Source organism: Chanos chanos, chromosome 10 (assembly GCF_902362185.1).
Source record: "Chanos chanos chromosome 10, fChaCha1.1, whole genome shotgun sequence".
Lineage (NCBI taxonomy): Eukaryota > Metazoa > Chordata > Actinopteri > Gonorynchiformes > Chanidae > Chanos > Chanos chanos.
In genome coordinates, this window is record NC_044504.1 from 29,141,994 (window position 1) to 29,157,965 (window position 15,972).

The following is a 15,972-nucleotide window of genomic DNA, read 5'->3' on the forward strand; positions in this document are numbered from 1 at the left end:
TTGAAGTGAAATATTCACTTAACATCAAACATCTTCTCAGTAAATCTATACATTCAAGGCAACTGACAAGTTTCCCATGCTACTCCACGAACAGATGAAGTGACTTCACTCAAATTAGTGTTGTAGGTAGTGTTGCAAGATACAGCTAACTACATTTATTACATTATATTGTGGTCAGCTTTCAAACTACACTGAATTTTAAAATATCACATCCTCATTTCCATATTACATTTATCAGAGTGTGAAACCACACTGTACTCTTGATATTTCACACTGTTTCAAAAGCCCCTCAATATGGAATAGGTCACTGATGTCAAAAGGTTTCTTCTCTCTCTCTCTCTCTCTCTCTCTCTCTCTCTTTTTCAGGACCACTGTTGCTTTTATTCAGAGGAAATAGCTATAGGATTATATATCTCTCAGTGGTATAATATATGTTTGGTCTAAGAACAATGCCCATTGTGTGGACTGTGCCCTGTGGGTATTGAAACAATCAGAAATGGTGAGACATGAACATACAGTACTGTATATTTGAAAAGAAAGAGAGCCCCATGCTGTTAAATCCCAAAGCGGAATGTTTGCTTGCTGGCTGCTGGAAATATAAAGCACATACATCAGACTTCAGATTCTCTCTGTGACTCACACAACCAGCCTATAGAGTAAAGCAGAGTTTTATCCGCTCAAAAAAACATGGAATCCCAGCTTCTGACAAGTCACTCACTACTGCTGAAATTGCCTGTAATAGTTTTTTAGGGTAGCATTTGTTAGAGGATAAACAAGTTTAGTCAGAAATCCAATTATTTAGACCAGTTTTTGTAACACAGTGTTAAAATAATTTTGCATGACATGAAAATGCAGACCATTTATCATTTATATCAACATGAATCTTAAATGGCTAAATCTTTTAGTGGACAAGAATTATAAGGAGATTCTTTATTTCCTAATACGCTAAGATATATACGTAGGCAATATTACTGTGCTAATCTTATGTGGATTAGAAACATTCACAGCTATTCTTCCAGTCATGGCTATAGGATACAGCCTGATTTGTTTATGAAAGACCAACCTACTGTTTTGTGTCTTCCAGACAAACCAGAGGCCTAAATGTTACAATCTCCACTAACTCTGTGGACAGTGAATTAAGTAGTGTAGCGCACAGTCAAATAGGTATTGGCTTCTAATGTTTAAACATTGACAGTAAGTCAATGGGGTACTGACCAAACCAGAACCTGTTTGGATTGATTCAAAGAAGCATATGGAAATGAGGCTTTGCTTCTTTGAAAAGCAATCACGGGGGATGATGGATCAATAATCTATCCAGCAAAGTTCTCTGTTGCACGGCCATGTGATTCCACCATGCTGATGAATCAACTTCACAGGGGTGAATGCGCACATTAATGGTCCACAAAGCCCTAGCCAAATGTGAGTCAAAGACCTCTTCAGAAGGACCTATGAATAAGAGGAGCATCAGTCCTCTTCAGAGTCATATAATGGCCTGATTGAGATGGTATTCCACTATGGCTCTAATTGGATATGTATTTAAACCTGACATCTAATCTTTCCATTAAACAAAACCTGAGATCAAACCTGTGAATACCATTGATGAATAGTGCAATTTTTATGTAATTATGAGCTTGAAAGGTTTTGGAAGAACAGAATGAACAGTGGGATCTTCAACTTGAAGGGGATGTGTTCATGTTTAGGTACATCTAAGTCCGCACAAGTCTCCAGTGTCTTTATTCATTTATTTTTTCGTTGACAATCATTGCTATCATGCACAGGTATCTTGGAATATCTGACTAGCACACTGAGTTCCCTAGTCTCCCACTTTACATTGTATAAAGTCCATTGATCGAAATGGGGTTTCCCCCTCCAGGAGCACTGAAGGGATCCTCTACTGCTCTCATTTTTTTCCCCCTGTATACTAATCAATAGGCTGTTCTTTCCACTCCCCTGCATTCTGATTACCTCTTAGATTCACATAATTCATGGCCCTCACTCCAATGGGGGTTTAGTTCTTCTGATCAAATAGCACTTTGAGAACATCTTTTTTAGCAAAGTGTATACAGATCTTTGACGTACTGTCATTCTTCTGTCCATGATAAACTTAGCAATGCACTATATATAAATCTATATATGTGTGTGTGTGTATATATATATATATATGTGTGTGTGTGTGTGTGTGTGTGTGTGAGTGTGTGTGTGTGTGTGTGTGTGTGTGTGTGTGTATATATATACACACACACGCACACTGACTTCAAACACAGAGAGGGACTGGAGGAGAGTGAGAGCAACAGAGAGAGGACAGAATCAATTACCCTTACTTAGCTCAGCCTGGACACCTCCCTGGTCATATGGATGACAGCTCACTGAATAAACAAACTGACATCATCTCTCCACCAACAATTCAGTCTCTTTCTATTTCCTGTACACTCGCTGATTGACGGTGCAGCTCTCGTTCACACATGCTCATGATGGGACTATAAACGACTACACTTACGTCATCTTCTTGTTTACAGTATTTTAACATTGGAGATCTCCCCTCCTTAGATGTTATATAGCTTAAGCTGTTACCCAGTGCTGGCGGGTGTCGTAAATTCATGTCTCATAAAGCGGTGACTCATGAAAGAGCAGCCTTTGCGGCTTCCTTAAGCTGTAATTGCTTTGAATAAACACGTGGATATATGAGCATGCTGAAATGTGAAATTAATAGACTTAAGCAGGTTGACCCAGAGAGAAACAGCATGGAGAGATAATATAGTGGAACGTCTGTGAGAAACTGTATTAGATGCATCAGTCTTGGGGTCCAGCCTATGCTTCAGCACAATTCATGGCTATCCATCGCATTAATAACTCATAGTCGCAAGACTTCCAAAGTGTTTTCAAGTGCACAAATACGGTTAGTGTTTCAGAACTCTAGAAGAACGTAAATGTAAATTCCACCATGTCAAACATGTCCCCGGTCAACCTCCAAGACGGGCCCGCATACACGGAAGACAAACAAAAAAGTGCCACGGCAAAATGCCTGCCATGGAACACACCTACTCGGATGCTGTCTGACACAGAAATTGCTTTTGCTTCCATTAGCAGCCTGACCTTATTTCTCCCTATGTATTTCGGACTAAGACCATGTCTGCTACTTCTGCTGGTAAAAAGAGACTTTATCAGTTTCTGTCTCTGTCTTACTGGTGGGGCTCCATTTACTAGCTCCTCTGGATACTCCCCCAAAGCTGTATCCTCTTTTAAATGGCTTCTCTAGAATACAGAATTATGGGCTACAAGTGACAGTATAAATCTCTCCGATAGCCATTCTCAAAGTTGCTCTGACTGAGAATATGAAGTTACCTTTAGACTATGGTTTTGGTCCTCCGAAGGTAAACTGTAAATACATGGGGAATTGTATGTTATGCTGACTGCTAGACCAATCAGAATCACATATAACTATGTAGCTGTATAGCACCATGAAGCATGTTCTGAGTAGCATTATTCTGTTAGAATGGAAACCCTGTTTGAAGAAATAAAAGAGAGGCAAAAGACGGGACCAGTGTTTATAACATTTGTGCAATTATGCGTCAGAAGAAAGGTTTCTATATATAGTCAGCTTGTCTCCTAAGTAACGTTTGCCTAGCCAGCACTGATGAGTAGCTTCGACCTTGTTGTTCATTAATGCATGAAACAGGTCTCCCACCAGCGAACCACAGTCCTTCCTGACCCTGGCTCTACATTAGAGCAGCAAGTAGAACATTTGGGGAAATAATGAGGCTTATCTAACAAGTCAGGTCCTCTCTCACCTACAAGAATTAGTCGAGTAATTAAAAGTGTGGAAAATGATGGAACATGAGAAATAATGACTGGTTACTGGACACTTTTATCAGCAGTATGGCAAGATAAGCCACAAATGTGCATGGACCCATTGCAAGTGTTTCGCCTACGTTGGGTTATTTATCGTTACTCATAGAGTTGTATGGTTATTAGAAGTGATTCACTATTAATAGGTTTAAGCATACAGCTCTGAGATGGAAAACAAACACAATCCCGTTGTTCAATATTGTCAATGGAAGGTTTCTGATGATCTTTTTAACTTACATTTCCTCCTATTTTTATTTTAATTCATAGTTTTAGTTCAAGATTTATTTCAAGTTTTGAGTGTATGGATTTAACTTAGAAAACTAGACCACAGCAGGTGTTAAAATGTTGCATAACAAAAAACTATAGCATTAACAAAAAAAAAGACCTGTGTAGGCATATTTTATGACTACAATCAACACTGGAGAAACAAAATCACACTGAGCCATCTGTTAGATATTGTGATAAGGCAACAAATAGATAGTGTCCTCTTACTCTCAGGAATTCCTTCTTTCAGAATGTAGGACAAACAAGAGTAGTACACTTTAAATCCCTGTTCATTTATTCCATGGCCATTAGTTTACAAGAGAATGTTCCAGCTGTGGCTCCAGGTTGTCCTCATGACTAAAATATTTAGAGAGTCCCCTTTGAATTGATGGGTATGCTCATACTACAGTTGCTAGGGTGCATCTATCAGGTGGAGCTTTATTACTGGACAGCTGCTTATCTCTAACTGGACTATTTATGAGATAGTTTTTGTCAGCTACATGGCAATGGTTCCATAATATCACACAACATTTTTGGTTGAATGTTCATCTTCTTATAGTAGATAGGCTTGGTTCATATGGCTAACTTTCTTTTCTGAACAAATAAAGCTAAACTGTTTTGTCAGTTGTAACTTGGCATTCATTACGAGGTTTAATGTTCTAAATATAGTTTTAAACATATATTTCAACACTAATTATAACTTCTATCTTTAATTAATTGAGGATGCATAATTAACAAAGGTAATAAGTTCACTGTGCATCACTTTCAGATGTCATGTCATCCTCAGTCATTCTTTCTGATAAGAGTTTGTGTGGTCTTTCTGGGGTCATTAGGAGGAGCATTATCTACAGTGTGGCTGCTTCATATAACTTTGTGAAAAGTCTGTAGTTTCCTCATGAATTTGACCAGTCCATATTTTTAATCTCATGCGACTCCAGAAACATACGGTGGTTATGGAAGGATGCTTCGGAAATGAGCAGGGATTACAAGGCAGTTGAATATGTGCATTGAACCTAACTTCTTTATCACAAAAGGATAACTAAGAGAAACTAACAGTATTGGTAGATATGAAGAAAGAGACCATTAGAGAAGAAACATGGTAAGAAATGGTAACTTGTAAGAGACCACCTAAACAAAGTAAGTAGTCCAATGAGAAGGGAACAAATCCTAAACTTACCGATGCTTTCAGCTGATTTTCAAAGCTGAGGCTGAAGCTGTATTTACACTCACTGCTGAGTGTCCCAAAAATGCAATTTCCTTGTTGTCTGAAAGATAATTCTGAAGATCACATCTCATTAAGTTTTCATATCTAGCATCTAATCAAGCTTATTTTCTCTGCAGATTATATATTAGGGTTGTAAACAAATGGAAACTGAAAGGCAGGCAACAGGAAGCAATGTGGTCAGTTTACTCAAGTGTGCCGTCTGATGGAGTCAGCCTACTGATGTAGAAACTCAGTTGGACAATCACAAAAGGCAGCACTAACGAGAGCAGCAAGCGATAAAGCAAACCCTGCCACAGACCATTGCAGACACTTGAGTAAAGAACTTTGAAGAAAACCAGCAGGTCATGAGAAGAAACAGTCCTCTGAAATTCACTGAGCTGCCAAAATGAAAAGATAAACACCACTGTGCTTAAAAATATCCTCTTACATTGAATATGATGATACACCTGATACATATTCCTCATAGCTGAGTCTGAAGATCTTAAATTCAAAGCCGATCAACCTATTGCCTTTGAGATAACCTCTAAGAATGTTTGATCACATTAAAAATGAACTAACCATCTGTAAATATGTATAATTATATGTGGCTTGTGGGGTCATCCCTAAAACTCAAACTACACAATGAAGCTTCTATAAAACTAGAGGAGAAAATCCAACAGGAATTTTTTGCCATTGGAATAAAGGGGCTGGATAAAAATGAAAGATTACTGAACTCTTTATCTTTTTTTTCTGTAGTAAGTCTATTGTGTAAAGCTTCAGAGTCATTTTGATCCTATCAGGTCACTTCCACTCATCCACTGTACAAAGGACTCCACAGACAAAAGAACATGATGCAGAGCAGGGCTTTTTAATGGAATTTCACATTCAATTTTAAAAGACTATCACATGGTTTTCATTTATTCCTTTGAGAAAGAATGAAGCCACACTAATCAAAGTAGGCCATCAGACCGGCTTCATTTGGACTTGATTGATTAGAGTGAGGGAGCAACAATTGATCATACACTATCAAATATCATTAATTTGAAGTTGAATAAAATAGTAAGAAAGTCAGAGAATTGGAAGGGGAAATTGCTCAGAATGTAACATCGGGCAAAGTGGCTGTGCAATTTTGAGCAGCCCTGGAACTGTCTTTGAATTTCAATGAAAATCAAATTTTACTCATTTTAAATGCAAAACACAATGGTATTAGCAGCATCCGAAATTTTGAAACAAATTAAAATATAACAGAAACTGTTTCTGAGACACACATAATTTGTTTGATCTTCAAAATGTACCAGGCACCTGATATGGCATGAGGTTAAGGACATTTCCTTAGTAAGTGCACTGTAATTACTTCTTTCTCACACTGCACATGGGATCACTAATGGGATGAGAACCTAATGGAGGGAGAGGTCAACCTTATAAGAAATATACTAACGGTGAACGGATGCAGCCTCTTCTGAGTTCAGAGAGTAAAAGAGAGCAGAACCAAGATTTCTACTCCGTTTTCACCCCAACAAGAAGGAGTCGAAAGACCATTTCTGTTAAGGTTGATTAGAAACTTTGTCATAGAGATCAACTGTCATTGTATGGCTCTCTATAATGTAGGAGATAGAAACACCGGGTCAGTTTTCTCTAAACACAAGAGACTTTTGCCTTTGTGTTGCCATTATTGTTTTAAGGTGTGATGGGAAAACTCTGGACGAGTGTTTCTAAAGTCCAGTCCTCGCTGGACAACACATTTCCCATACAGACCTGTGCCAACACTCCAGTCAAGTCACATCAGGTGTGTTAGCGATGGGTTAAGAATCCCCAAGGCTGACTTTGAAAAAGCACAACAAGATATCACAATACAAGGACCACGACAGCATCATCTCTTACTCTAACCCTAATCTGAAGGACATGGCTCTTATTTTCAAATTACCTGACTGATTTGAAGATTCAGACTATTCGATACTCTGCAGCAGGTCCATCCTTGTGTGAAGGGGTTATTAAAACTATGGGTAATGGTATCAATTATTCCTTCCCTGCTCCAGGGAAGATATTAGTACTTCTCTGTTGAAACTCAACATATTATTCTCCACATGAAGACATAGGGAAAGGATAGATTACATTTGTCCTTTAGTTATGTGTATTACAGCTATTCCTGATCAAAAAATTCATAATGTTCTTCATAATAATTACTGCACAATTCAAAATAATGCCAATTGCTTTAAAACCACCATAGCGTGATGCCGTGCAGTGTAGATTATAAATTCACCACAAACAAGATTAGTTCCTAGAAAAAGCGATTGTATGGAGCACACATGTCTTCACCAAAGACAATAGATGAATGAGGATTTTACTCAGCTAATGAAATGACCAATGAGTGATCGGAGGCAGTCAGTCTGATTTATACTGGGAGAGCCTGGGCTGGTTGGGATGTCATTAATCTGGTTGTCTGCTCTTTTCCCCTCATTTCCCTTTGGAAGGTATGCCTGCTTTCTAAAGGTGGGGAATCACCCCAGAGTTACACAGTCACAATTCGTTTACCACCACTGCCTCATCTGTAACACACAGTTGAGGATAGAACACTGGACAATGGCAGAGAGAAAAGATGTACATGCAAAGAGTAAAAATAAAAATAAATAAATAAATAAATAAATAAAATATACTTTAAATCAATTACGTCTGTCTTCTTAACAATAAGATTTTGGCAAAACAGTGTGCAATAATGTACAGCTGATAACGCCATGTAATTGTAATTCATTTTTAACACTGACTTATTCTTTGCTTAGGTTAATGTAAATATCTATTTGTTTTCATGATGTCACTTTATCAGATCAATTAAATATTTGGATATTTATGTTTAGCCTAAAATTACCATTTTCTTCTTCTTCTTCTTTCTTAAACAATGTGTGAAAATGGGACTGTGTGTTATTTCACTTTTTGTCGAATTTGATCTCATATCTGTAAAAATGTGTAATGCATCTACATACCTAAGATATTATTCCCTTTAGTCTGAGCCAATTACCCACATACAACCTATGTTATATACACATTGAGTATCCATTTTATTCTTTTATGGAGCACACACTTAAAACTCCTCTTTCAGAAAAAATGATGAACAGCCATGCCATTGCGATACTAGATTTGTAATAGAAAAAAATACACCCCCCAGACAACAATTTGTAATAATATTCAACGGTCTTATTGAGTGTGGTAAGCTAATGCAGTTATGTGTCAGGAATTACACTGTGGAGTAAAACACAGTAAGCATGAGTCCAGCTCTGTATTCTTGAGCAGTAAGTATTAGCGTAGGGTGCCTAAGCGTACTGCGGTTGAGCTACTCACTGATGTGTACAGATGACCTTCTCCATTCATGGCAATGTATAACCCTGTCTTCACGGACTGGATAGCAACAACTCGAAGGCCCACAGGGATGAGGTTGAACAAAGCTGCAAAAGCAACAGAGGGTTAAAATAAAGCTAAAAGCTATAGATCAACAGGTCCTAACTGGCCTACAAGACCACATCAGTGTCATCTTGGAAGCATAAAGCAAATCACGTAATTTTTCAATGAAATACAAATTTATAAATAGCTGCTGGGTGAACAGGGAAAAAAACTAGAAATAAATCAGAAGGTTTAAAGCATATGAACTGGACGGCTGGGGTGACAGAACAGTCCACAGTTGTATGTGGCACATTTAATGGATTTTTTTTATTCTGCGAGCATGCTCTTTGGACTTGTTAGGTAAAAGCTATTGTTTACAAAGAGGTAACAGCCCTGGCAGGAACCCTGAGTGCATGTGTGTGGCTGATTTAAACGTACAGTGTAATAAACTCTAGTGAACCCTGGCAGTAATTGGTATTGACTCTAAGGCTATTTGACAGACTCTGGGATCTATTGGCTTTGACTTTTGTGATCCTCTTGAACCTTATAGCACAAGAACACCTATTGTAATCTTCAGAGCAGTTCCTCATCACAGAGATATTTCAAGAATATTTAAAAATATGTTAGACATACTGCATCCTCACTACTTTTGAAAGTATTCGGAATATCCTATTAAATAAACTGCAATGCAGTCAGTACCTTCCGTAATTGCAACTCCCGGACACAAGAGTTTTGCAGAAACAATTAGCTCATTAAATTCACACTTACATTTTCAATTGCATTTGAGGATTCATTGGATTTAACATCTTAGCTTCAAATTATCCAAAGGTTTTACAAACACACAATGTGTCATGATACTACAATACATATGTTAGTGTAGTGACATGTGTTGTCCCTGCTCAGTGCCCTGAAGGGAAGCACATACTGTGTGTCACTGTATTGCCGATGTTTCTCCTTCAGATTATCCAGTGCCTGCTAACTGAACTCAAATTATTCAGTGCCTGCAGCACTTCAAAAGCAGGAGCAACATAAGCTAATTATACTCCAGAGTATTCTGTGCCACTTTCTTCTTGTACACATGCCCTTGATTTTATTTTTCTCTTCTGGGATGGATTAAAGACACTTTTACAAAATTTAAAAAGAAATTACAATAATATTAATTTGTGAAACATTTAACATGTGCATGACTTCAGCCGATGCTTGACATAAGCTGCTTTCTGTATGCAGAGCAGAAAAAATTCATAATAACAACATTTCAACATACTGTATTGTTTGTTTACACTTCATTTTGTGAAATGAGGCCAACATATGAAATTAGCTTTATTTAATGCAAATAATGCAGCAATCAGACTGCAAATAAGAACTTACTAGAATTGCTGCTGTCATCCTTGGTCCCATCCAGAGATCCATCTGGGTTCATTTGCAAGTAGTATCCCTGCCTGCAATATAACCTGGTCACTATACCCTTGAGCTGGGGATCTGTAGGTGGGAGAGAGAGAGAGGGAGAGAGACAGAGAGAGAGAGAGAGAGAGAGAGAGAGAGTGTGAAAGAGTGAGAGAGAGACAGAGAGAGAGAGAGAGAGAGAGAGAGAGAGAGAGAGAGTGTGAAAGAGTGAGAGAGAGACAGAGAGAGAGAGAGAGAGAGAGTTAATTTTCTGTGCCAGACAAGCACCAACAATCTCTGAGTACACTAACAGAAGAACCGCTTATTACCTATTGCCAAAAGTTTCAACAAAAGAACTATATGAGTATTATATAAAAAACGAGAGATAGTTAACTGTGCCCAATGAAAGAGACTTAGCTTTACTGGGAATTACAGAACAGAATATATCAACAGCATCACCTCACAGCATCCAAAATTCAGACTTATGGTGTTAATAAGGCGTGGCTGCCATACTGTGCTGTTTTTCACAGAAAGCACATCTTTGGCAGTTATCAAATTATGAGAGAATAAATCGTAAACACATTTTGGACTCAACAGTGCCCTCTTTAGGTATCACAACTTATCATCATTATGATATAGATTTTTACAATTTTGAAATAGTAAGAAAACCCAGATCTAAACTGTTTTACAACTGGATTAGAGGTACAGAGAAAATTGATCACACACCACCGGAAATTTAATTGGCATAAGAACAAAAATCTTTGCACTGTACAAGAGCAGTGTTTGATACAGGCCCTCATTAAATATCTTTCTTCCCTTTTGTTTTGGAAAAATTCTGTGCCCCTTACTCATTCCGAAAGCTCATTGAAAAAAACAGGTGGAGATGTCAGGTAAAGAATTATCAGAACCCAAGGTGCTGAAAAGACTATATTTTGAAAGACCATACTAATATACTAGCCTTATAGAAGAACTTTTATTTTAAATGTATTCTGTAAGTATGTGTGTCTCAGGTCCAGACAAGGCTAACAGGAGGACCGTCAGCTCTTTTCATATCAAATTAAATCTCTAACCCTAGCCCTTGGGATGTGAGGTCCCACCTTAACCTGCACATCAGAATTATGGTCAACTGTGTGTTAGTGTATGAGAGAAACACTGGAAGTAAGAGGCATAGGTTGCCTTGTTATTTCCTCAGTGCCGCGGGGCTTCCTCAGTAAAGACGACCAAGTCGGACAGTGGTAGCATGTGACAACACGCTGACCTTTACTCCAGGGTGCAAGCAGGGAATCGTATTTCTACAGGCTACACAATTTGTTGGCTCTTGAGCATGGTTAATCTTCATTGTCAGATTCAACCAGGCCACTGCGAGATGGCAAAGTTATCACCATGTATGTAAGTATGTATATAAATACCATGTGTTTTTGGTGTTTGTTTGTTTTTGGGGGTTTTTTTTTCCATTAAGCAGCCATCCCCAACTGAAGGTCTCAGAAAGAAGAAACATAAAGCATAGTCTGGTACAAAGGTCTGTAGAGAGGAACTTCCATTCTCCAATATACAAATTCTCACACAAAGTGAAAAGGCGACAAGACTTGTCTTTCTGTTGTTGTCTGCAGCTAGGTTGCTGTATCGCACAATCAGATCACACAAACTTGCACTTTCCAAGTACAGAATGAAAAAAAGAATAATATATGAATAATTACTTTAAGGCAGTCAGTCTCTCATTGAACTTGCACATCTCCTCTGACTGGCCAAGAAGGCACTTTTGACTCTTAACTCCGGTGCCAGAAGGGTGAACTGAGTAGTCATCTCCTCCCACATCACTGAATTATTATTCATATTCAGCAGTGGCGATGGAACGGTACTGTTTGCTCACGGCCAGCCCGCTGGACTAGCATAGTCCTGGAGAGGGCTGCACTGATGAAACTGACACATCAAAGGTTTAGGAGAGAACCGACATATGCTAATGCCATTTCTCTCTCACCTTTTCTGCTGTCTTACAGCTTTTACTGCTGAGGCTGCACCAAGACTCTCTTAAAGGCAAAAAGCAAAGGCAGAAGTTAACTTAGCACTGGTCCAGTGTGCAGATATATATGTACATATTCATGTATGTATGTAAGTATCTGTCTATCTATCTATCTATCTATCTAGTGCCACATAACTAGCATGTTGGATTTGGGTTTAAGCTGTGTCATAGATTGATAGAATGCAACCTATGAACATATGTACAGACAGAGGGAGACATACTCTACTGTATGCACACATTCTCACAGACACAGATACACACACACACACACACACACTGCACCTATAGAAAAAAATCTAATTCTCTATAACATACAGGACGGTAGTAAGTCTCATAAAATCAATACTTATCAACAGCATTAAGATCATCCTGGGAGGTGAAATTGATTCCTGAGACTCTTCAGCACTATAGGTACTAATTATAACATCCAGATCTGGAGAGGGTTTCTGCAGCTCAAGGATAAGGATAACACTCTGGCTTTCCTAAAGTACAATAATGTATTCTCCTCTCCTCTGTCTGCTTTTTGATTGAATGTTGAATCAACGTGCAGAACCAGCAAAGCTTTCCTTATGATTCACATCATCATGGCAAAGGAGTAGGTCCACAGACATGAAGCCCGGTGATCTAAATCCACTGAATGTATATATATTTTTCATTCAATATACAATTCTTCACGATTATCTAAGCATAGGTCACTATGCTGTTTAATGTTACTTCAGTTGGTATTTCCCAAGGGAAAAATATTCACCTGGAGGTTAATACAAGCTATTTATCAACCTTAAACATTTTCTAAACCAACTCTGTGGGTTTACCAAAACATGGAAATAGCTTCAGATCAACTGATTACTTCCTACATGAGGTAACAACTTGGAGAATAGCATGTTATATTTGTGAAGAAATTGGAATGCAAATTGTCTTGATATTGCTTTGGTAATAATGTTACCTCAAGTAGTGCCTCTCCTACTAGAATATTAGAATAGAAACTAGAATATTCATGATTGCAACTACAAAACTATTACAAATTGCATTACAAAAACTTAATTTTTAACAAAATTAGTGTCGGCTGAAATCTGCTGTGACAATTTGCTGTGACAGTGAATGACTCTGCATTTTCTGTTGGTGTCAAACTGAACCACCTTCGGATAGTGTTCCCACTATGACACAGACTTTGCTTTAACAGAAACAGCGGCAGTAGTAAGAAGAGCAAGAGCAATAAGGTTAGAGGGTTATTCTTTCTGAAAGCAGTAGTACAGGTTCCCACATCCCTAGACAGGGAGGACAGCCATGCTCTGTTGCACACAGTAGCTGCAGACTTAACCACAAGATGTGCCTGACCCACTTTAGATGCTTCTGGAACACAAGAGGGGCTTTTCCAACCTACATAGACTCAGTGACTCCGTCATCACAGCAAAAGGAGGGATCCACATCCATGATTTACTGCTCATCACAAGTTAATAATAACGTGGTGGACACTAATTATGTTTGGCTTTGGAGCTCATGTCTATTTTCTGTTGTTTGTTAGTTAGTTAGTTAGTTAGTTAGTTTGCTCTCCAACAGTACATTTTAGGGTAAAGAATGTAGCCTACATTTTAGGCTTTATAATAAAGAAGCTTTGGCATCAAGCATATAAGAACAAGTACATGTGGAGCTGTTGTGTATATATTGTTCACTAACCCAGTTATGACACTTTAGCACAATCTATAGGACATTTCTAAAAAAAAAAAAAAAGGAGAGACAGACAGACAGACAGAGAGAGAGACAGAGACAGAGACAGAGAGAGATCTCATCCAAATAAGTATGGCAATGAATCATCATAACAAGGGCGTAAGGTTTCATTTGTCTAGCAACAGCAATCTCACACAGGTGAACAAGCGAGTGTTCCCACCTATACAGAGAACCACAGGACACACCCCCTGACACGGTACTACCAATCAAATCTGACTGAGAATATGCAAAATTCATCTCACCGATTAATGAGAAGCATTAAAAAAAAAAGAGTCTCACCTGGTGATCTTCCATTCCATTAAACATTATAATTAAGCACAAAATGAAGCAACACGAAATCAAGTGTCTGACTTAGTCATCAGGAGACTGCATTGGAAATTTAAGAAATACATATCTGTCACTATGCTCCAAAGGTGGAAAGAGCAAAAAAAAAAATCATTTCAGCCTGACAGTGGTGGTGCATAACAATTGTGTGAAGACGACTAGTTCTCCTCACAAGTGGATGACAAGGACCATTTCACTGTGGTCACTGAATCCGTATTTGTTTATATCTCCAGAGAAATAACTGTGTTTTTGTGAAGATGGGTAGAGAACTATCTGAAATTTAGAAAATGTGAGGCAATAAGTGTCTAGTTATGCATCTGCTTGAGTATGAAAGGCATAAGTTGTATACATGTTAAGGGTCCAAACACATCACCTGTATTTTCTGCTTTGTGTAAATTCAAGATTGCTAAGCCTCTCCTTAGATTGCAATTTATCTTGGAAATATACTTGGCGGTCGTCTAAAATACGTTCAACTAAAGAGTTAATTTTCTAATAAAGGAATATATACCCGACACTGGCCTTTCAGCAATGTCCTGATTTGGCTTTCATGACTTTGATTGATGCTGCGTAGCCAAGAGAATGCGCGGAGAGTACCACTGCATCAAGCTGAGAGGCAATCAAAGGAATATCCTCTTTAATCTGTAGTGAAGCACTGAATAGGTGCACAAAAGAAATGTTAAATAAATGTAAAACATGCTCATTTTCACTAGCCTAGAGAGACACGGACACCTTTCATGTCTAGATCCATTTGTCGCAACGTTCTAGACGATTTCACAGACATTAGAATACACCCCAACCCTCTTGGTTCATTAGATTCTTGTCAATCAAGTTGGCAGGCATGGTAAATACATCATGGGATACAATTGCAGCATCCTTAACAAGTTTATGGAAACATGAAACAGAAACTTAAAACACATCAATATCTAGAACTATTTGTTCACATAAAGATCCATGAAAATATCCCAAATTATCAAGAATCATCAGTTTGACCATAATAGAAATCCTCCCCTTATCCCTGTGTATTCATGCTTTCAGTGGAGTCTCCAACTGAAGTATACTGTGTTTGTCCTTTTTAAAGTCATTACACATGCCAAGGGAAACCTATCTTCTTAATGATGCTGTCTAGCCAACTACCCGCCAGTACCCTGGCCGTCGCACTCTGTTTGAGAGTCCAGGCGGTGCAATAAGACCAGCTGATGGATTTCCCCCATTCATGTTTACTGCTTCAGATAGACCATACACAGAGTGAGCCAAACACACACAGACATATTCTTGAAAGGCACATAGAAATGACTTTTCTGTTTTAGCGAAGCAATTTGGTTTAAAAAAGACAAAAAATCTACACGTCACTTTACCCTTCACTAGAGCAAGGATTTGGGTGATCTGCGCAATTTATCTAAAAAATAAAAATTAAAAAAATAAAAAGACTGTGAAGGATGTCAGAAAACATTGCTGACTCTTTGTAATCATGCACTGGGCCCTTCATTTTCACTGAAGCAATGTAATGCAGTTTCATTGTGTATAGTACAAAAAACAACAGGACTTGTTATCTTAAGCTATGCTTACACTCTTTGGAATATCCCATCTTTCTAAGAGTTCTCGGCCATTACCTAGTCTAAAAAGACAGCTGCATTGTCTGCCTGTATCATCAGAGAACATATAACTGTTGGTACCTTCTGGTTTAGATTAACTGGAAAAAGTCCTTCCACTTGCTACTGTTGAATTAAGCAAACCAAAACAAACCATTATTCTTCTTTAACATGCTGACAACATGTGAGGAGGCTTTGGAGTGGAGATTCTCTTTCCCTAACAAAATAGCCCAGAGCAAGCCCTC

At 38.3% G+C, this 15,972-nt stretch overlaps 1 protein-coding gene across 2 annotated transcripts in view; it reads right to left on the minus strand.

Annotated features, from left to right (window-relative positions):
• Positions 1-15,972, minus strand: part of fgf14 (fibroblast growth factor 14) — a 92,792-nt gene that overhangs the window by 16,224 nt on the left and 60,596 nt on the right. For both annotated transcript variants that reach the window (XM_030786235.1, XM_030786236.1), the window contains exons 2-3: positions 10,055-10,165; positions 8,648-8,751 (exon numbers count right to left, since the gene is read on the minus strand). In XM_030786235.1, coding sequence (XP_030642095.1) covers positions 8,648-8,751; positions 10,055-10,165 — 215 coding nt within the window. The remainder of the gene's footprint in view (positions 1-8,647; positions 8,752-10,054; positions 10,166-15,972) is intronic.